Consider the following 24,237-nt stretch of genomic DNA (forward strand, 5'->3'; position numbering starts at 1 on the left):
AATTTTTCATATCTTTCTACATTTGTAAAAACTGCTTCTGCAGGATTAGTTCCATCAAAAAAGTAAAAAAATACGCCATCATTAATTAATATCTTAAGATATTTTTAATGATATGTTTGCATTTGATTCAGATACTTAAATAAAAAGAAAATTTTTGTCAGTGAACAATTAAATTGCAAGTCAATAAGAATACCCTATACATTTTTAAGAGAATGCAATATCCGTCTCCAAAGCTTTTCCATTTCTCAATCTTCATGGAGAAATTGAATTAGTCTGTCTTCCCCACATATTCAAAATTGATTAGTTTCTCCTCTTCTCCTTGGAGAAAATCGAAATGAGCTCATTGGGTGCTTTGACCAAATTTAAAAATTTACCAAATATTGTGTTTTGTCAAGTAATAAACTGACATTTTAAATAGATAAATGTAAAAAATAGTGTATAGTTTTTCATTTTGGAGAAGTTTGTATTTTGGGACGAACTTTAAATTGAACGGTCAATTTAAAGCAAGTATTCAATTTTTTGGTCAATTTAAAGCAATCTTATATGTAGTTTGTTTTAAAGGCTTGATCAATAGCATATGATCAGTACTCGTTGAGTATGTTATGATGTTAAGAGATAATGGATAGTACACTTTAATATTGAAATTGAATTTGGATTATTATGCAATATTCTATAATATATATTATGATGATCATAAGAATGTGTTGTATGTGATGACACTTAAGTATCATTGATATTTTTTAATTATTGAAAAAGTTAGTAAATAATATTTCTTAATGTGGTGTTCTATTCCGTGAATTCAATAATCACTGTTTTAGAATTTATAAGTATAAGCTGAAAATGATAAGCTTAGAATGACAAGCTGATGATGCCGGGATAAAAAATAATAATCTGTCAAAATGGTTATTTTAATAATAAATAATATAAGAAGGTTAGGAAATGGACTTTGACCTTGAGAAAAAGCCCATCTTCTAACTTTCAGACGAATTTTGGTTAACATTGCGAGTGTCTGCTGCAAATCTCTGCTGAAGCAGCAGGCACTCGCAATTGTAGGCCATGGCAATTGTATTTATAGTGTTAGAATACAATTGCCATGACTTTTGTGTAATCATTTGATCTTCCTGGAAGGAGTTGCAATGGAAGCCAAACTCCACTCCATCCAGTATCAGAAAGCCAGGAAGGAAGTCTTAACCTTGAGAAAGGGCTTCCTTCTAGGCTTTCTGTGTTACATTGGATCATAATCTGTAGAGAAGGGAGTATTTGCAGATTCTGGCCTCTTATAAGGCCAGATCTTCGTATTTCATGCTTCCCAGGGCCGGATTTCTCTCCTGCCGCCATAGATCAGGACGGCATTTGAGAAAGCCGGCCCTGAGTAATGTAAGCGAGGCTCTGGCCTCTACTGAGGCCAGAGACTGTGATATTACGTCTTTCAGGGCCGAGTTTCTGCGAGAATGTCTATCATGTGGATGATCATCGCAAAACTCGGCCCTGAGGATGAATTTTGCAGGCTCTGGCCTCAGTAGGAGCCAGGGCTTGGTATTGTAGGATTCCCATGGCCGGTTTTCGCTCCTGCCGCCTGGGATAAGGGCGGCATTTGAGAAAGCCGGCCCTATGGATTTAAAGCGAAGCCCTGGCCTTTGCTATGGTCAGGGCCTGTGTATTTCTTTCTTTCAGGGCCGAAATGAGAGGAGATCGTCAATGATGTGGACGATCTCCCTCAAAATCGGCCCTGAGGATTGCATTTGTAGGCTCTGGCCTTTGCTAGGGTCAGAGCTTCGTTTGGTAAGTATCCCAAGGCCGGATTCCGCTCCTGCCGCCCGGGATAAGGGCTGCATTTGAGAAAGCCGGCCCTGGGTATTTAAAACGAAGCCCTGGTCTTTGCTGGGGCCAGAGCATGTATCTGTATGTCTTTCAGGGCCGAGTTCTTGCGAGACTGTCGACATGATCGACGATCATCGCAAAACTCGGCCCTGAGGATTGTTTTTGAAAGCCCTGGCCACTGCTAAGGCCAGAGCTTCGTATGGGCACTCTCTCGGAGCTGGATTCCTCTCCGGCCGCCCTGAATCAGGGCGGTCTTTGAGGAAACCGGCCCGAGGATGGTTTGCGAAGCTCTGGCCTTAGCAATGGCCAGAGCTTGTGATTTTAATGAAGAGCCAAGTTCCTCTCGGATCGTGCCTAATGAGGACGACCGTCGAGGAACTTGGCTCTGAGGAGATGAATTGTGAGCTCTGGCCTCGATGAAGGCCAGAGTTTTGAATGGAATGTTTTGATGGGATGAGCCAATGCTCAGTAAGCTCGTCCCATCAAAACATTCGATTAAAAATTGAATTAAAAATTATCGTAATCATGAAAAATTACAACAATATTTTTGAATAATATTATTATATAATAAGAATTGAATAAATTTCTCACAAAATTAAATAAAAATTTCCAAAAAATATTAGAAAATTTTAAAAATTATTGAAAAAATAACAAATTTGATAAGAAAATTAAGGATTAGAGAAATTTAAGAAATATAGAAAATGGTTATTTATTATTGTAATGGGAAATTGAGGATATTTGAGGAGTTTTATACAGAATGTGATCTTTATAATTAAAAGAAATGAAGATATTCAAGAAAGGAGTTTACAAATGCAGGGTAAAGGAACAATACTCTGCATTTGTAAACTCCTTTCTTGAATTGAAATTCAATGAATCACATTCAAGTGAAAAAGTGCAAGCTATTCGAGAAAGGAGTTTACAAATGCAGGGTAAAGGAACAATACTCTGCATTTGTAAACTCCTTTCTTGAATTGAAATTCAATGAATCACATTCAAGTGAAAAAGTGCAAGCTATTCGAGAAAGGAGTTTACAAATGCAGGGTAAAGGAACAATACTCTGCATTTGTAAACTCCTTTCTTGAATTGAAATTCAATGAATCACATTCAAGTGAAAAAGTGCAAGCTATTCGAGAAAGGAGTTTACAAATGCAGGGTAAAGGAACAATACTCTGCATTTGTAAACTCCTTTCTTGAATTGAAATTCAATGAATCACATTCAAGTGAAAAAGTGCAAGCTATTCGAGAAAGGAGTTTACAAATGCAGGGTAAAGGAACAATACTCTGCATTTGTAAACTCCTTTCTTGAATTAAAATTCAATGAATCACATTCAAGTGAAAAAGTGCGAGTTTTCCTAATTTACACATATAAATGCAATATAATAGCAATATCCACTAAGCACAAATGTAATCTCAATCAAAACACATTATCTTCATAAATGTTAACAAATTTTTCTATTCACACATGTCTAATCATAAATAATTAAGTCTATTCATCATTTATCGTCTAATCAAATATAATTTACATTCTCATTGATAATTGTTATATAAAAATAACATAGATTATATTTCAAATGAGACTCTTAGAGCTTTTCTTATTTTAACATTGTAATAATATAGAATAGCATATAGATATATATGTAATAACGTATATATATGCTTATTTCTCTCATGTTTCGAAATGCAATGTGATATTGCACTCACTTTTTATAGAAATCTACCATACTCATAGGAATGATGACATATACATTTGTCTATCTATCTACGTTGTAAAAACCTTCATTAGCCCTAAGCTCAAAGTTTTTCTCATTCATTGCTTTAAATTGACCAAAAAATTGAATACTTGCTTTAAATTGACCATTCAATTTAAAGTTCGTCCCTTTGTATTTTGGATTTTGGAGGTTCTTGTTGTTATTTCTACAAATTAGATCCTTATTAAAATTGTTAATTTTTCGATCATTAGCGATGTCACAGTTTAAATTGGAAATTCTTTTTCTTTGGATAGTTCACACCCGTAAAAATATTTTTACGACTTTATTATGCGACAAAATACAGACAAATCTTGCAGTGATGAACTTTATGATACAGAACAAAGAGAAGAATAATATTCATTACTAGATGATTAAACCTAATCAATCTTCGGCATATTTAAATGCACATATTAAATTTGAAAAATGCAAAAAAGTCCAGCTGGGATCAATATTTTGGTAGTAAAGATAAATGTGACTATATACAAAATGGGACCGTATTATTTGATAATAGCAGTATCAATAATTATTATGTTTTACTTTGTTTCTATAAAGAATGCAAAGAAACTGGCGCAATTTGCATTCAAAGAACTAATAAAGTGTGTACATTACTTGAAGAAACAGTATTTACCAATTGTAGTTCCACCACAGAATATGGTGGAGGGTCTGTTTATTATAACTGCCAAGCAGATGGAGAGTTCGTCCAACATCGAACATGTTATTATGCGTCAATAGCAGAGCAAGCTATGGCATTTGCTCAAGCTGCTAAGCAATACCTTTCTAATAAAAACTATGCAATTGAAGTTTCTGTTCTTAAATGTGGAGAAAATGAAGAAAAAGGAAGTTACACATTTGGTATTTCTTTTGGCGATATATGTTTTGATAATAACAACATCACAAACAACAAATGTATTCATCAATAACTATTGGACTTTTAGGAAATTCGGGTACATATAATTTTTCAACATTTAGAGAAAACGCTCAAATTGAAAGTTTTTCGCTTTTATTTTCCTCTTCAGATTATTCATTAACTCATACAGTTTCGTATTGTAATATTATTGGAAATAAATGTGGAGCAGATAAAAACCAAGTTCTATTTTATTGTATATCCAAAACTAATTTAGATCACTGCATATTTTTAAATAACACTGCAAAATACATGTTTGGGCAAGATATAGATGGTTATAATTCGACTATTTCAGATTCATATGTTGACTCTAATTCAACCACAGGATCAGGAACTGTTATATTTAAGAATATAAAAGAAGGTTACGATTTTAATACGTTTACTCATATATTTAATGAAAACTGCTCAATAGTTTCTCATAGAATAATCTCCCTTAAATCGATTTTTCTTTCAAAGTTTGCAAAAACTGCAACTGCAGGATTATTTTCACGCAAAGTATAGATATAAATGGCAGTATTATGTCGACAAAAGTCGTTATTCTGTTCAACGGCAAAACAAATTATTTAAGCTGTTAAATCTTTTCTTTTTTATAAAAACTTTGCTTTTAATTTTTCAATTTTTAAATGAGGAGAAAACAAACCAAAAGGAAGCAATACATTTCTAATTGGATATTGTGAAATACTAATTAAGAAAAATAACATCGCAAGCAATAAATGCATAGAAATTTCATTGTATCTGGATTTGCAGGATTTAAAAATAGGCGTTTATTAGTTTTGAGAGTGTATGAAATTTTTTTAACTTCAAATGAATTCTTAATATTAAATAAAGTAAATCAAACAATTTATAAAATAACAAAAAAAAAAACAATATAGAAATAGAAATAATTAAGCACGAAGTTCGGAGACAGTTGGTAAGAAAGGTTTGAGTGCTTGTCGTGATGGATTCCATCCTTTAGGTAAAACTTTCGAAGGACGAGAATTTGTTACTTTCGGAATTACGATTGCTTTGTTTATCTTGTTCCCTTCGATTGCAGAGATAGATTGTGCTGTTGAAGGAACTGAACTGACTGGGAATCCACCGCCAATGAACTTGGCTGTGTTTCCTGCTATTTCTTCTGTTTTTGACTGTGTTGATGACCTCATCTCGTGGACTTTCTTCTTCTCCATGAAATATGATGATTTAGTGTAATTGAGTTCACCACGAACTTCTTCAACACTCTTCTTAAGTTCATCGATGTTACTTGAGCGATCAAACAGCTCTGTTTCGATCTCTTGAAGTTGTTTCGTCTTCATTTCGAGCTGTTCTTCAAGAATTCTAATTTCTTCATCACCGTCATCTTTCGTTTGACTTCCAACTTTCCTTTGTTCGCGAACAAGAAGTTTACGACGTTCTTCACGAAGAACTTTAAGTTTGTCGATTCGATAAAGACGTTCCATAAGTTTGTTTCGGAGTTCTTGTGTCATCTTGAGGAGATTAAGAAGTTCTGGATTCGATGCTTCTAAGAAACGCCATCTGTGGATATTCATCGGCGTTTCAAGTTCATCTTCAAGAGCACGAACACGACCTTGTTGGAAAAGGATTCCTTTCTCAAGATTTCGACATTCCGTTCGTAAATAAACGGAATGTTTCGATTTGTCCATCAATTTCTTCTGTTTTTCAACTTCGGACAACAATGTTTTCTTCAATTCGTCGACTTCATGGCATTTCTGTGTGTATGTTGCTGATTCTGATTTAAGACGGCCTTCAATAAGAACAATCTTCTCTTTTAATAGATCTAATGAATAAATTCTGTCATGAATCTGCTTTTGATAAAATAAGTTATATGTTGAATGCAATTGATTCAATATATTCGAACTCATCAACACTTTCATGAATATAAGAAAAATATGGAAAAAATTTAGCAAACCTATTGAAAATATTATTATTTGAATGATACACAATTTAATTGGGACAATGTCACGCCCGTAAAATATTTTTGCCATAATAATGTTAAAAAATGAACAAAAATCAGAACAAAGGGGAAGGCTACACTTTGACTATCTCAGATTCATATGTTGATTCAAATTCAACAAATGGACTTGTTATATTTAATAATCTAACAATAAACTCATTTTTTAACACTTTTAATCATTTATTTAATGAAAATTGTTCAATAAATTCTGGAAAAATTATCACTTATAATTTTTCATATCTTTCTACATTTGTAAAAACTGCTTCTGCAGGATTAGTTCCATCAAAAAAGTAAAAAAATACGCCATCATTAATTAATATCTTAAGATATTTTTAATGATATGTTTGCATTTGATTCAGATACTTAAATAAAAAGAAAATTTTTGTCAGTGAACAATTAAATTGCAAGTCAATAAGAATACCCTATACATTTTTAAGAGAATGCAATATCCGTCTCCAAAGCTTTTCCATTTCTCAATCTTCATGGAGAAATTGAATTAGTCTGTCTTCCCCACATATTCAAAATTGATTAGTTTCTCCTCTTCTCCTTGGAGAAAATCGAAATGAGCTCATTGGGTGCTTTGACCAAATTTAAAAATTTACCAAATATTGTGTTTTGTCAAGTAATAAACTGACATTTTAAATAGATAAATGTAAAAAATAGTGTATAGTTTTTCATTTTGGAGAAGTTTGTATTTTGGGACGAACTTTAAATTGAACGGTCAATTTAAAGCAAGTATTCAATTTTTTGGTCAATTTAAAGCAATCTTATATGTAGTTTGTTTTAAAGGCTTGATCAATAGCATATGATCAGTACTCGTTGAGTATGTTATGATGTTAAGAGATAATGGATAGTACACTTTAATATTGAAATTGAATTTGGATTATTATGCAATATTCTATAATATATATTATGATGATCATAAGAATGTGTTGTATGTGATGACACTTAAGTATCATTGATATTTTTTAATTATTGAAAAAGTTAGTAAATAATATTTCTTAATGTGGTGTTCTATTCCGTGAATTCAATAATCACTGTTTTAGAATTTATAAGTATAAGCTGAAAATGATAAGCTTAGAATGACAAGCTGATGATGCCGGGATAAAAAATAATAATCTGTCAAAATGGTTATTTTAATAATAAATAATATAAGAAGGTTAGGAAATGGACTTTGACCTTGAGAAAAAGCCCATCTTCTAACTTTCAGACGAATTTTGGTTAACATTGCGAGTGTCTGCTGCAAATCTCTGCTGAAGCAGCAGGCACTCGCAATTGTAGGCCATGGCAATTGTATTTATAGTGTTAGAATACAATTGCCATGACTTTTGTGTAATCATTTGATCTTCCTGGAAGGAGTTGCAATGGAAGCCAAACTCCACTCCATCCAGTATCAGAAAGCCAGGAAGGAAGTCTTAACCTTGAGAAAGGGCTTCCTTCTAGGCTTTCTGTGTTACATTGGATCATAATCTGTAGAGAAGGGAGTATTTGCAGATTCTGGCCTCTTATAAGGCCAGATCTTCGTATTTCATGCTTCCCAGGGCCGGATTTCTCTCCTGCCGCCATAGATCAGGACGGCATTTGAGAAAGCCGGCCCTGAGTAATGTAAGCGAGGCTCTGGCCTCTACTGAGGCCAGAGACTGTGATATTACGTCTTTCAGGGCCGAGTTTCTGCGAGAATGTCTATCATGTGGATGATCATCGCAAAACTCGGCCCTGAGGATGAATTTTGCAGGCTCTGGCCTCAGTAGGAGCCAGGGCTTGGTATTGTAGGATTCCCATGGCCGGTTTTCGCTCCTGCCGCCTGGGATAAGGGCGGCATTTGAGAAAGCCGGCCCTATGGATTTAAAGCGAAGCCCTGGCCTTTGCTATGGTCAGGGCCTGTGTATTTCTTTCTTTCAGGGCCGAAATGAGAGGAGATCGTCAATGATGTGGACGATCTCCCTCAAAATCGGCCCTGAGGATTGCATTTGTAGGCTCTGGCCTTTGCTAGGGTCAGAGCTTCGTTTGGTAAGTATCCCAAGGCCGGATTCCGCTCCTGCCGCCCGGGATAAGGGCTGCATTTGAGAAAGCCGGCCCTGGGTATTTAAAACGAAGCCCTGGCTTTGCTGGGGCCAGAGCATGTATCTGTATGTCTTTCAGGGCCGAGTTCTTGCGAGACTGTCGACATGATCGACGATCATCGCAAAACTCGGCCCTGAGGATTGTTTTTGAAAGCCCTGGCCACTGCTAAGGCCAGAGCTTCGTATGGGCACTCTCTCGGAGCTGGATTCCTCTCCGGCCGCCCTGAATCAGGGCGGTCTTTGAGGAAACCGGCCCCGAGGATGGTTTGCGAAGCTCTGGCCTTAGCAATGGCCAGAGCTTGTGATTTTAATGAAGAGCCAAGTTCCTCTCGGATCGTGCCTAATGAGGACGACCGTCGAGGAACTTGGCTCTGAGGAGATGAATTGTGAGCTCTGGCCTCGATGAAGGCCAGAGTTTTGAATGGAATGTTTTGATGGGATGAGCCAATGCTCAGTAAGCTCGTCCCATCAAAACATTCGATTAAAAATTGAATTAAAAATTATCGTAATCATGAAAAATTACAACAATATTTTTGAATAATATTATTATATAATAAGAATTGAATAAATTTCTCACAAAATTAAATAAAAATTTCCAAAAAATATTAGAAAATTTTAAAAATTATTGAAAAAATAACAAATTTGATAAGAAAATTAAGGATTAGAGAAATTTAAGAAATATAGAAAATGGTTATTTATTATTGTAATGGGAAATTGAGGATATTTGAGGAGTTTTATACAGAATGTGATCTTTATAATTAAAAGAAATGAAGATATTCAAGAAAGGAGTTTACAAATGCAGGGTAAAGGAACAATACTCTGCATTTGTAAACTCCTTTCTTGAATTGAAATTCAATGAATCACATTCAAGTGAAAAAGTGCAAGCTATTCGAGAAAGGAGTTTACAAATGCAGGGTAAAGGAACAATACTCTGCATTTGTAAACTCCTTTCTTGAATTGAAATTCAATGAATCACATTCAAGTGAAAAAGTGCAAGCTATTCGAGAAAGGAGTTTACAAATGCAGGGTAAAGGAACAATACTCTGCATTTGTAAACTCCTTTCTTGAATTGAAATTCAATGAATCACATTCAAGTGAAAAAGTGCAAGCTATTCGAGAAAGGAGTTTACAAATGCAGGGTAAAGGAACAATACTCTGCATTTGTAAACTCCTTTCTTGAATTGAAATTCAATGAATCACATTCAAGTGAAAAAGTGCAAGCTATTCGAGAAAGGAGTTTACAAATGCAGGGTAAAGGAACAATACTCTGCATTTGTAAACTCCTTTCTTGAATTAAAATCAATGAATCACATTCAAGTGAAAAAGTGCAAGCTATTCGAAAGGAGTTTACAAATGCAGTAAAGGAACAATACTCTGCATTTGTAACTCCTAATTAAAACAATGAATCACATTCAAGTAAATGCAGTCCTAATACACATATAAATGCAATATAATAGCAATATCCCACTAAGCACAAATGTAATCTCAATCAAAACACATTATCTTCATAAATGTTAACAAATTTTTCTATTCACACATGTCTAATCATAAATAATTAAGTCTATTCATCATTTATCGTCTAATCAAATATAATTTACATTCTCATTGATAATTGTTATATAAAAATAACATAGATTATATTTCAAATGAGACTCTTAGAGCTTTTCTTATTTTAACATTGTAATAATATAGAATAGCATATAGATATATATGTAATAACGTATATATATGCTTATTTCTCTCATGTTTCGAAATGCAATGTGATATTGCACTCACTTTTTATAGAAATCTACCATACTCATAGGAATGATGACATATACATTTGTCTATCTATCTACGTTGTAAAAACCTTCATTAGCCCTAAGCTCAAAGTTTTTCTCATTCATTGCTTTAAATTGACCAAAAAATTGAATACTTGCTTTAAATTGACCATTCAATTTAAAGTTCGTCCCTTTGTATTTTGGATTTTGGAGGTTCTTGTTGTTATTTCTACAAATTAGATCCTTATTAAAATTGTTAATTTTTCGATCATTAGCGATGTCACAGTTTAAATTGGAAATTCTTTTTCTTTGGATAGTTCACACCCGTAAAAATATTTTTACGACTTTATTATGCGACAAAATACAGACAAATCTTGCAGTGATGAACTTTATGATACAGAACAAAGAGAAGAATAATATTCATTACTAGATGATTAAACCTAATCAATCTTCGGCATATTTAAATGCACATATTAAATTTGAAAAATGCAAAAAAGTCCAGCTGGGATCAATATTTTGGTAGTAAAGATAAATGTGACTATATACAAAATGGGACCGTATTATTTGATAATAGCAGTATCAATAATTATTATGTTTTACTTTGTTTCTATAAAGAATGCAAAGAAACTGGCGCAATTTGCATTCAAAGAACTAATAAAGTGTGTACATTACTTGAAGAAACAGTATTTACCAATTGTAGTTCCACCACAGAATATGGTGGAGGGTCTGTTTATTATAACTGCCAAGCAGATGGAGAGTTCGTCCAACATCGAACATGTTATTATGCGTCAATAGCAGAGCAAGCTATGGCATTTGCTCAAGCTGCTAAGCAATACCTTTCTAATAAAAACTATGCAATTGAAGTTTCTGTTCTTAAATGTGGAGAAAATGAAGAAAAAGGAAGTTACACATTTGGTATTTCTTTTGGCGATATATGTTTTGATAATAACAACATCACAAACAACAAATGTATTCATCAATAACTATTGGACTTTTAGGAAATTCGGGTACATATAATTTTCAACATTTAGAGAAAACGCTCAAATTGAAAGTTTTTCGCTTTTATTTTCCTCTTCAGATTATTCATTAACTCATACAGTTTCGTATTGTAATATTATTGGAAATAAATGTGGAGCAGATAAAAACCAAGTTCTATTTTATTGTATATCCAAAACTAATTTAGATCACTGCATATTTTTAAATAACACTGCAAAATACATGTTTGGGCAAGATATAGATGGTTATAATTCGACTATTTCAGATTCATATGTTGACTCTAATTCAACCACAGGATCAGGAACTGTTATATTTAAGAATATAAAAGAAGGTTACGATTTTAATACGTTTACTCATATATTTAATGAAAACTGCTCAATAGTTTCTCATAGAATAATCTCCCTTAAATCGATTTTTCTTTCAAAGTTTGCAAAAACTGCAACTGCAGGATTATTTTCACGCAAAGTATAGATATAAATGGCAGTATTATGTCGACAAAAGTCGTTATTCTGTTCAACGGCAAAACAAATTATTTAAGCTGTTAAATCTTTTCTTTTTTATAAAAACTTTGCTTTTAATTTTTCAATTTTTAAATGAGGAGAAAACAAACCAAAAGGAAGCAATACATTTCTAATTGGATATTGTGAAATACTAATTAAGAAAAATAACATCGCAAGCAATAAATGCATAGAAATTTCATTGTATCTGGATTTGCAGGATTTAAAAATAGGCGTTTATTAGTTTTGAGAGTGTATGAAATTTTTTTAACTTCAAATGAATTCTTAATATTAAATAAAGTAAATCAAACAATTTATAAAATAACAAATAAAAAAAAACAATATAGAAATAGAAATAATTAAGCACGAAGTTCGGAGACAGTTGGTAAGAAAGGTTTGAGTGCTTGTCGTGATGGATTCCATCCTTTAGGTAAAACTTTCGAAGGACGAGAATTTGTTACTTTCGGAATTACGATTGCTTTGTTTATCTTGTTCCCTTCGATTGCAGAGATAGATTGTGCTGTTGAAGGAACTGAACTGACTGGGAATCCACCGCCAATGAACTTGGCTGTGTTTCCTGCTATTTCTTCTGTTTTTGACTGTGTTGATGACCTCATCTCGTGGACTTTCTTCTTCTCCATGAAATATGATGATTTAGTGTAATTGAGTTCACCACGAACTTCTTCAACACTCTTCTTAAGTTCATCGATGTTACTTGAGCGATCAAACAGCTCTGTTTCGATCTCTTGAAGTTGTTTCGTCTTCATTTCGAGCTGTTCTTCAAGAATTCTAATTTCTTCATCACCGTCATCTTTCGTTTGACTTCCAACTTTCCTTTGTTCGCGAACAAGAAGTTTACGACGTTCTTCACGAAGAACTTTAAGTTTGTCGATTCGATAAAGACGTTCCATAAGTTTGTTTCGGAGTTCTTGTGTCATCTTGAGGAGATTAAGAAGTTCTGGATTCGATGCTTCTAAGAAACGCCATCTGTGGATATTCATCGGCGTTTCAAGTTCATCTTCAAGAGCACGAACACGACCTTGTTGGAAAAGGATTCCTTTCTCAAGATTTCGACATTCCGTTCGTAAATAAACGGAATGTTTCGATTTGTCCATCAATTTCTTCTGTTTTTCAACTTCGGACAACAATGTTTTCTTCAATTCGTCGACTTCATGGCATTTCTGTGTGTATGTTGCTGATTCTGATTTAAGACGGCCTTCAATAAGAACAATCTTCTCTTTTAATAGATCTAATGAATAAATTCTGTCATGAATCTGCTTTTGATAAAATAAGTTATATGTTGAATGCAATTGATTCAATATATTCGAACTCATCAACACTTTCATGAATATAAGAAAAATATGGAAAAAATTTAGCAAACCTATTGAAAATATTATTATTTGAATGATACACAATTTAATTGGGACAATGTCACGCCCGTAAAATATTTTTGCCATAATAATGTTAAAAAATGAACAAAAATCAGAACAAAGGGAAGGCTACACTTTGACTATCTCAGATTCATATGTTGATTCAAATTCAACAAATGGACTTGTTATATTTAATAATCTAACAATAAACTCATTTTTTAACACTTTTAATCATTTATTTAATGAAAATTGTTCAATAAATTCTGGAAAAATTATCACTTATAATTTTTCATATCTTTCTACATTTGTAAAAACTGCTTCTGCAGGATTAGTTCCATCAAAAAAGTAAAAAAATACGCCATCATTAATTAATATCTTAAGATATTTTTAATGATATGTTTGCATTTGATTCAGATACTTAAATAAAAAGAAAATTTTTGTCAGTGAACAATTAAATTGCAAGTCAATAAGAATACCCTATACATTTTTAAGAGAATGCAATATCCGTCTCCAAAGCTTTTCCATTTCTCAATCTTCATGGAGAAATTGAATTAGTCTGTCTTCCCCACATATTCAAAATTGATTAGTTTCTCCTCTTCTCCTTGGAGAAAATCGAAATGAGCTCATTGGGTGCTTTGACCAAATTTAAAAATTTACCAAATATTGTGTTTTGTCAAGTAATAAACTGACATTTTAAATAGATAAATGTAAAAAATAGTGTATAGTTTTTCATTTTGGAGAAGTTTGTATTTTGGGACGAACTTTAAATTGAACGGTCAATTTAAAGCAAGTATTCAATTTTTTGGTCAATTTAAAGCAATCTTATATGTAGTTTGTTTTAAAGGCTTGATCAATAGCATATGATCAGTACTCGTTGAGTATGTTATGATGTTAAGAGATAATGGATAGTACACTTTAATATTGAAATTGAATTTGGATTATTATGCAATATTCTATAATATATATTATGATGATCATAAGAATGTGTTGTATGTGATGACACTTAAGTATCATTGATATTTTTTAATTATTGAAAAAGTTAGTAAATAATATTTCTTAATGTGGTGTTCTATTCCGTGAATTCAATAATCACTGTTTTAGAATTTATAAGTATAAGCTGAAAATGATAAGCTTAGAATGACAAGCTGATGATGCCGGGATAAAAAATAATAATCTGTCAAAATGGTTATTTTAATAATAAAATAATTAAGAAGGTTAGGAAATGGACTTTGACCTTGAGAAAAAGCCCATCTTCTAACTTTCAGACGAATTTTGGTTAACATTGCGAGTGTCTGCTGCAAATCTCTGCTGAAGCAGCAGGCACTCGCAATTGTAGGCCATGGCAATTGTATTTATAGTGTTAGAATACAATTGCCATGACTTTTGTGTAATCATTTGATCTTCCTGGAAGGAGTTGCAATGGAAGCCAAACTCCACTCCATCCAGTATCAGAAAGCCAGGAAGGAAGTCTTAACCTTGAGAAAGGGCTTCCTTCTAGGCTTTCTGTGTTACATTGGATCATAATCTGTAGAGAAGGGAGTATTTGCAGATTCTGGCCTCTTATAAGGCCAGATCTTCGTATTTCATGCTTCCCAGGGCCGGATTTCTCTCCTGCCGCCATAGATCAGGACGGCATTTGAGAAAGCCGGCCCTGAGTAATGTAAGCGAGGCTCTGGCCTCTACTGAGGCCAGAGACTGTGATATTACGTCTTTCAGGGCCGAGTTTCTGCGAGAATGTCTATCATGTGGATGATCATCGCAAAACTCGGCCCTGAGGATGAATTTTGCAGGCTCTGGCCTCAGTAGGAGCCAGGGCTTGGTATTGTAGGATTCCCATGGCCGGTTTTCGCTCCTGCCGCCTGGGATAAGGGCGGCATTTGAGAAAGCCGGCCCTATGGATTTAAAGCGAAGCCCTGGCCTTTGCTATGGTCAGGGCCTGTGTATTTCTTTCTTTCAGGGCCGAAATGAGAGGAGATCGTCAATGATGTGGACGATCTCCCTCAAAATCGGCCCTGAGGATTGCATTTGTAGGCTCTGGCCTTTGCTAGGGTCAGAGCTTCGTTTGGTAAGTATCCCAAGGCCGGATTCCGCTCCTGCCGCCCGGGATAAGGGCTGCATTTGAGAAAGCCGGCCCTGGGTATTTAAAACGAAGCCCTGGCCTTTGCTGGGGCCAGAGCATGTATCTGTATGTCTTTCAGGGCCGAGTTCTTGCGAGACTGTCGACATGATCGACGATCATCGCAAAACTCGGCCCTGAGGATTGTTTTTGAAAGCCCTGGCCACTGCTAAGGCCAGAGCTTCGTATGGGCACTCTCTCGGAGCTGGATTCCTCTCCGGCCGCCCTGAATCAGGGCGGTCTTTGAGGAAACCGGCCCCGAGGATGGTTTGCGAAGCTCTGGCCTTAGCAATGGCCAGAGCTTGTGATTTTAATGAAGAGCCAAGTTCCTCTCGGATCGTGCCTAATGAGGACGACCGTCGAGGAACTTGGCTCTGAGGAGATGAATTGTGAGCTCTGGCCTCGATGAAGGCCAGAGTTTTGAATGGAATGTTTTGATGGGATGAGCCAATGCTCAGTAAGCTCGTCCCATCAAAACATTCGATTAAAAATTGAATTAAAAATTATCGTAATCATTGAAAAATTACAACAATATTTTTGAATAATATTATTTATAATAAGAATTGAATAAATTTCTCACAAAATTAAATAAAAATTTCCAAAAAATATTAGAAAATTTTAAAAATTATTGAAAAAATAACAAATTTGATAAGAAAATTAAGGATTAGAGAAATTTAAGAAATATAGAAAATGGTTATTTATTATTGTAATGGGAAATTGAGGATATTTGAGGAGTTTTATACAGAATGTGATCTTTATAATTAAAAGAAATGAAGATATTCAAGAAAGGAGTTTACAAATGCAGGGTAAAGGAACAATACTCTGCATTTGTAAACTCCTTTCTTGAATTGAAATTCAATGAATCACATTCAAGTGAAAAAGTGCAAGCTATTCGAGAAAGGAGTTTACAAATGCAGGGTAAAGGAACAATACTCTGCATTTGTAAACTCCTTTCTTGAATTGAAATTCAATGAATCACATTCAAGTGAAAAAGTGCAAGCTATTCGAGAAAGGAGTTTACAAATGCAGGGTAAAGGAACAATACTCTGCATTTGTAAACTCCTTTCTTGAATTGAAATTCAATGAATCACATTCAAGTGAAAAAGTGCAAGCTATTCGAGAAAGGAGTTTACAAATGCAGGGTAAAGGAACAATACTCTGCATTTGTAAACTCCTTTCTTGAATTGAAATTCAATGAATCACATTCAAGTGAAAAAGTGCAAGCTATTCGAGAAAGGAGTTTACAAATGCAGGGTAAAGGAACAATACTCTGCATTTGTAAACTCCTTTCTTGAATTGAAATTCAATGAATCACATTCAAGTGAAAAAGTGCAAGCTATTCGAGAAAGGAGTTTACAAATGCAGGGTAAAGGAACAATACTCTGCATTTGTAAACTCCTTTCTTGAATTAAAATTCAATGAATCACATTCAAGTGAAAAAGTGCGAGTTTTCCTAATTTACACTATAAATGCAATATAATAGCAATATCCCACTAAGCACAAATGTAATCTCAATCAAAACACATTATCTTCATAAATGTTAACAAATTTTTCTATTCACACATGTCTAATCATAAATAATTAAGTCTATTCATCATTTATCGTCTAATCAAATATAATTTACATTCTCATTGATAATTGTTATATAAAAATAACATAGATTATATTTCAAATGAGACTCTTAGAGCTTTTTTTATTTTAACATTGTAAAATATAGAATAGCATATAGATATATATGTAATACGTATATATATCTTATTTCTCTCATGTTTCGAAATGCAATGTGATATTGCACTCACTTTTTATAGAAATCTACCATACTCATAGGAATGATGACATATACATTTGTCTATCTATCTACGTTGTAAAAACCTTCATTAGCCCTAAGCTCAAAGTTTTTCTCATTCATTGCTTTAAATTGACCAAAAAATTGAATACTTGCTTTAAATTGACCATTCAATTTAAAGTTCGTCCCTTTGTATTTTGGATTTTGGAGGTTCTTGTTGTTATTTCTACAAATTAGATCCTTATTAAAATTGTTAATTTTTCGATCATTAGCGATGTCACAGTTTAAATGGAAATTCTTTTTCTTTGGATAGTTCACACCCGTAAAAATATTTTTACGACTTTATTATGCGACAAAATACAGACAAATCTTGCAGTGATGAACTTTATGATACAGAACAAAGAGAAGAATAATATTCATTACTAGATGATTAAACCTAATCAATCTTCGGCATATTTAAATGCACATATTAAATTTGAAAAATGCAAAAAAGTCCAGCTGGGATCAATATTTTGGTAGTAAAGATAAATGTGACTATATACAAAATGGGACCGTATTATTTTGATAATAGCAGTATCAATAATTATTATGTTTTACTTTGTTTCTATAAAGAATGCAAAGAAACTGGCGCAATTTGCATTCAAAGAACTAATAAAGTGTGTACATTACTTGAAGAAACAGTATTTACCAATTGTAGTTCCACCACAGAATATGGTGGAGGGTCTGTTTATTATAACTGCCAAGCAGATGGAGAGTTCGTCCAACATCGAACATGTTATTATGCGTCAATAGCAGAGCAAGCTATGGCATTTGCTCAAGCTGCTAAGCAATACCTTTCTAATAAAAACTATGCAATTGAAGTTTCTGTTCTTAAATGTGGAGAAAATGAAGAAAAAGGAAGTTACACATTTGGTATTTCTTTTGGCGATATATGTTTTGATAATAACAACATCACAAACAACAAATGTATTCATCAATAACTATTGGACTTTTAGGAAATTCGGGTACATATAATTTTTCAACATTTAGAGAAAACGCTCAAATTGAAAGTTTTTCGCTTTTATTTTCCTCTTCAGATTATTCATTAACTCATACAGTTTCGTATTGTAATATTATTGGAAATAAATGTGGAGCAGATAAAAACCAAGTTCTATTTTATTGTATATCCAAAACTAATTTAGATCACTGCATATTTTTAAATAACACTGCAAAATACATGTTTGGGCAAGATATAGATGGTTATAATTCGACTATTTCAGATTCATATGTTGACTCTAATTCAACCACAGGATCAGGAACTGTTATATTTAAGAATATAAAAGAAGGTTACGATTTTAATACGTTTACTCATATATTTAATGAAAACTGCTCAATAGTTTCTCATAGAATAATCTCCCTTAAATCGATTTTTCTTTCAAAGTTTGCAAAAACTGCAACTGCAGGATTATTTTCACGCAAAGTATAGATATAAATGGCAGTATTATGTCGACAAAAGTCGTTATTCTGTTCAACGGCAAAACAAATTATTTAAGCTGTTAAATCTTTTCTTTTTTATAAAAACTTTGCTTTTAATTTTTCAATTTTTAAATGAGGAGAAAACAAACCAAAAGGAAGCAATACATTTCTAATTGGATATTGTGAAATACTAATTAAGAAAAATAACATCGCAAGCAATAAATGCATAGAAATTTCATTGTATCTGGATTTGCAGGATTTAAAAATAGGCGTTTATTAGTTTTGAGAGTGTATGAAATTTTTTTAACTTCAAATGAATTCTTAATATTAAATAAAGTAAATCAAACAATTTATAAAATAACAAATAAAAAAAAACAATATAGAAATAGAAATAATTAAGCACGAAGTTCGGAGACAGTTGGTAAGAAAGGTTTGAGTGCTTGTCGTGATGGATTCCATCCTTTAGGTAAAACTTTCGAAGGACGAGAATTTGTTACTTTCGGAATTACGATTGCTTTGTTTATCTTGTTCCCTTCGATTGCAGAGATAGATTGTGCTGTTGAAGGAACTGAACTGACTGGGAATCCACCGCCAATGAACTTGGCTGTGTTTCCTGCTATTTCTTCTGTTTTTGACTGTGTTGATGACCTCATCTCGTGGACTTTCTTCTTCTCCATGAAATATGATGATTTAGTGTAATTGAGTTCACCACGAACTTCTTCAACACTCTTCTTAAGTTCATCGATGTTACTTGAGCGATCAAACAGCTCTGTTTCGATCTCTTGAAGTTGTTTCGTCTTCATTTCGAGCTGTTCTTCAAGAATTCTAATTTCTTCATCACCGTCATCTTTCGTTTGACTTCCAACTTTCCTTTGTTCGCGAACAAGAAGTTTACGACGTTCTTCACGAAGAACTTTAAGTTTGTCGATTCGATAAAGACGTTCCATAAGTTTGTTTCGGAGTTCTTGTGTCATCTTGAGGAGATTAAGAAGTTCTGGATTCGATGCTTCTAAGAAACGCCATCTGTGGATATTCATCGGCGTTTCAAGTTCATCTTCAAGAGCACGAACACGACCTTGTTGGAAAAGGATTCCTTTCTCAAGATTTCGACATTCCGTTCGTAAATAAACGGAATGTTTCGATTTGTCCATCAATTTCTTCTGTTTTTCAACTTCGGACAACAATGTTTTCTTCAATTCGTCGACTTCATGGCATTTCTGTGTGTATGTTGCTGATTCTGATTTAAGACGGCCTTCAATAAGAACAATCTTCTCTTTTAATAGATCTAATGAATAAATTCTGTCATGAATCTGCTTTTGATAAAATAAGTTATATGTTGAATGCAATTGATTCAATATATTCGAACTCATCAACACTTTCATGAATATAAGAAAAATATGGAAAAAATTTAGCAAACCTATTGAAAATATTATTATTTGAATGATACACAATTTAATTGGGACAATGTCACGCCCGTAAAATATTTTTGCCATAATAATGTTAAAAAATGAACAAAAATCAGAACAAAGGGGAAGGCTACACTTTGACTATCTCAGATTCATATGTTGATTCAAATTCAACAAATGGACTTGTTATATTTAATAATCTAACAATAAACTCATTTTTTAACACTTTTAATCATTTATTTAATGAAAATTGTTCAATAAATTCTGGAAAAATTATCACTTATAATTTTTCATATCTTTCTACATTTGTAAAAACTGCTTCTGCAGGATTAGTTCCATCAAAAAAGTAAAAAAATACGCCATCATTAATTAATATCTTAAGATATTTTTAATGATATGTTTGCATTTGATTCAGATACTTAAATAAAAAGAAAATTTTTGTCAGTGAACAATTAAATTGCAAGTCAATAAGAATACCCTATACATTTTTAAGAGAATGCAATATCCGTCTCCAAAGCTTTTCCATTTCTCAATCTTCATGGAGAAATTGAATTAGTCTGTCTTCCCCACATATTCAAAATTGATTAGTTTCTCCTCTTCTCCTTGGAGAAAATCGAAATGAGCTCATTGGGTGCTTTGACCAAATTTAAAAATTTACCAAATATTGTGTTTTGTCAAGTAATAAACTGACATTTTAAATAGATAAATGTAAAAAATAGTGTATAGTTTTTCATTTTGGAGAAGTTTGTATTTTGGGACGAACTTTAAATTGAACGGTCAATTTAAAGCAAGTATTCAATTTTTTGGTCAATTTAAAGCAATCTTATATGTAGTTTGTTTTAAAGGCTTGATCAATAGCATATGATCAGTACTCGTTGAGTATGTTATGATGTTAAGAGATAATGGATAGTACACTTTAATATTGAAATTGAATTTGGATTATTATGCAATATTCTATAATATATATTATGATGATCATAAGAATGTGTTGTATGTGATGACACTTAAGTATCATTGATATTTTTTAATTATTGAAAAAGTTAGTAAATAATATTTCTTAATGTGGTGTTCTATTCCGTGAATTCAATAATCACTGTTTTAGAATTTATAAGTATAAGCTGAAAATGATAAGCTTAGAATGACAAGCTGATGATGCCGGGATAAAAAATAATAATCTGTCAAAATGGTTATTTTAATAATAAATAATATAAGAAGGTTAGGAAATGGACTTTGACCTTGAGAAAAAGCCCATCTTCTAACTTTCAGACGAATTTTGGTTAACATTGCGAGTGTCTGCTGCAAATCTCTGCTGAAGCAGCAGGCACTCGCAATTGTAGGCCATGGCAATTGTATTTATAGTGTTAGAATACAATTGCCATGACTTTTGTGTAATCATTTGATCTTCCTGGAAGGAGTTGCAATGGAAGCCAAACTCCACTCCATCCAGTATCAGAAAGCCAGGAAGGAAGTCTTAACCTTGAGAAAGGGCTTCCTTCTAGGCTTTCTGTGTTACATTGGATCATAATCTGTAGAGAAGGGAGTATTTGCAGATTCTGGCCTCTTATAAGGCCAGATCTTCGTATTTCATGCTTCCCAGGGCCGGATTTCTCTCCTGCCGCCATAGATCAGGACGGCATTTGAGAAAGCCGGCCCTGAGTAATGTAAGCGAGGCTCTGGCCTCTACTGAGGCCAGAGACTGTGATATTACGTCTTTCAGGGCCGAGTTTCTGCGAGAATGTCTATCATGTGGATGATCATCGCAAAACTCGGCCCTGAGGATGAATTTTGCAGGCTCTGGCCTCAGTAGGAGCCAGGGCTTGGTATTGTAGGATTCCCATGGCCGGTTTTCGCTCCTGCCGCCTGGGATAAGGGCGGCATTTGAGAAAGCCGGCCCTATGGATTTAAAGCGAAGCCCTGGCCTTTGCTATGGTCAGGGCCTGTGTATTTCTTTCTTTCAGGGCCGAAATGAGAGGAGATCGTCAATGATGTGGACGATCTCCCTCAAAATCGGCCCTGAGGATTGCATTTGTAGGCTCTGGCCTTTGCTAGGGTCAGAGCTTCGTTTGGTAAGTATCCCAAGGCCGGATTCCGCTCCTGCCGCCCGGGATAAGGGCTGCATTTGAGAAAGCCGGCCCTGGGTATTTAAAACGAAGCCCTGGCCTTTGCTGGGGCCAGAGCATGTATCTGTATGTCTTTCAGGGCCGAGTTCTTGCGAGACTGTCGACATGATCGACGATCATCGCAAAACTCGGCCCTGAGGATTGTTTTTGAAAGCCCTGGCCACTGCTAAGGCCAGAGCTTCGTATGGGCACTCTCTCGGAGCTGGATTCCTCTCCGGCCGCCCTGAATCAGGGCGGTCTTTGAGGAAACCGGCCCCGAGGATGGTTTGCGAAGCTCTGGCCTTAGCAATGGCCAGAGCTTGTGATTTTAATGAAGAGCCAAGTTCCTCTCGGATCGTGCCTAATGAGGACGACCGTCGAGGAACTTGGCTCTGAGGAGATGAATTGTGAGCTCTGGCCTCGATGAAGGCCAGAGTTTTGAATGGAATGTTTTGATGGGATGAGCCAATGCTCAGTAAGCTCGTCCCATCAAAACATTCGATTAAAAATTGAATTAAAAATTATCGTAATCATTGAAAAATTACAACAATATTTTTGAATAATATTATTATATAATAAGAATTGAATAAATTTCTCACAAAATTAAATAAAAATTTCCAAAAAATATTAGAAAATTTTAAAAATTATTGAAAAAATAACAAATTTGATAAGAAAATTAAGGATTAGAGAAATTTAAGAAATATAGAAAATGGTTATTTATTATTGTAATGGGAAATTGAGGATATTTGAGGAGTTTTATACAGAATGTGATCTTTATAATTAAAAGAAATGAAGATATTCAAGAAAGGAGTTTACAAATGCAGGGTAAAGGAACAATACTCTGCATTTGTAAACTCCTTTCTTGAATTGAAATTCAATGAATCACATTCAAGTGAAAAAGTGCAAGCTATTCGAGAAAGGAGTTTACAAATGCAGGGTAAAGGAACAATACTCTGCATTTGTAAACTCCTTTCTTGAATTGAAATTCAATGAATCACATTCAAGTGAAAAAGTGCAAGCTATTCGAGAAAGGAGTTTACAAATGCAGGGTAAAGGAACAATACTCTGCATTTGTAAACTCCTTTCTTGAATTGAAATTCAATGAATCACATTCAAGTGAAAAAGTGCAAGCTATTCGAGAAAGGAGTTTACAAATGCAGGGTAAAGGAACAATACTCTGCATTTGTAAACTCCTTTCTTGAATTGAAATTCAATGAATCACATTCAAGTGAAAAAGTGCAAGCTATTCGAGAAAGGAGTTTACAAATGCAGGGTAAAGGAACAATACTCTGCATTTGTAAACTCCTTTCTTGAATTAAAATTCAATGAATCACATTCAAGTGAAAAAGTGCGAGTTTTCCTAATTTACACATATAAATGCAATATAATAGCAATATCCCACTAAGCACAAATGTAATCTCAATCAAAACACATTATCTTCATAAATGTTAACAAATTTTTCTATTCACACATGTCTAATCATAAATAATTAAGTCTATTCATCATTTATCGTCTAATCAAATATAATTTACATTCTCATTGATAATTGTTATATAAAAATAACATAGATTATATTTCAAATGAGACTCTTAGAGCTTTTCTTATTTTAACATTGTAATAAATAGAATAGCATATAGATATATATGTAATAACGTATATATATGCTTATTTCTCTCATGTTTCGAAATGCAATGTGATATTGCACTCACTTTTTATAGAAATCTACCATACTCATAGGAATGATGACATATACATTTGTCTATCTATCTACGTTGTAAAAACCTTCATTAGCCCTAAGCTCAAAGTTTTTCTCATTCATTGCTTTAAATTGACCAAAAAATTGAATACTTGCTTTAAATTGACCATTCAATTTAAAGTTCGTCCCTTTGTATTTTGGATTTTGGAGGTTCTTGTTGTTATTTCTACAAATTAGATCCTTATTAAAATTGTTAATTTTTCGATCATTAGCGATGTCACAGTTTAAATTGGAAATTCTTTTTCTTTGGATAGTTCACACCGTAAAAATATTTTTACGACTTTATTATGCGACAAAATACAGACAAATCTTGCAGTGATGAACTTTATGATACAGAACAAAGAGAAGAATAATATTCATTACTAGATGATTAAACCTAATCAATCTTCGGCATATTTAAATGCACATATTAAATTTGAAAAATGCAAAAAAGTCCAGCTGGGATCAATATTTTGGTAGTAAAGATAAATGTGACTATATACAAAATGGGACCGTATTATTTGATAATA

General features: G+C 33.5%; 3 protein-coding genes across 3 annotated transcripts; all 3 read right to left on the bottom strand.

Annotated features, from left to right (window-relative positions):
* Positions 1–5,357: 5,357 nt before the first annotated feature.
* Positions 5,358–6,344, bottom strand: TVAGG3_0257600 (cilia- and flagella-associated protein 58-related family; the record flags this gene model as incomplete). Its single annotated transcript, XM_051228277.1, has 1 exon — positions 5,358–6,344. One exon carries the CDS (start codon positions 6,342–6,344, stop codon positions 5,358–5,360), a length of 987 nt encoding a protein of 328 aa, XP_051098007.1.
* A 5,755-nt stretch (positions 6,345–12,099) lies between these two features.
* Positions 12,100–13,086, bottom strand: TVAGG3_0257610 (cilia- and flagella-associated protein 58-related family; the record flags this gene model as incomplete). The annotated part of the gene is made up of 1 exon (XM_051228278.1): positions 12,100–13,086. The coding sequence occupies one exon, from the start codon at positions 13,084–13,086 to the stop codon at positions 12,100–12,102; it is 987 nt and encodes a 328-aa protein (XP_051098008.1).
* Positions 13,087–18,862: 5,776 nt separating this feature from the next.
* TVAGG3_0257620 (cilia- and flagella-associated protein 58-related family) lies at positions 18,863–19,849 on the bottom strand (the record flags this gene model as incomplete). The annotated part of the gene is made up of 1 exon (XM_051228279.1): positions 18,863–19,849. One exon carries the CDS (start codon positions 19,847–19,849, stop codon positions 18,863–18,865), a length of 987 nt encoding a protein of 328 aa, XP_051098009.1.
* Positions 19,850–24,237: the final 4,388 nt, after the last annotated feature.

The sequence above is a fragment of the Trichomonas vaginalis genome, chromosome V, assembly GCF_026262505.1.
Source record: "Trichomonas vaginalis G3 chromosome V, whole genome shotgun sequence".
NCBI classification, from domain to species: domain Eukaryota; phylum Parabasalia; order Trichomonadida; family Trichomonadidae; genus Trichomonas; species Trichomonas vaginalis.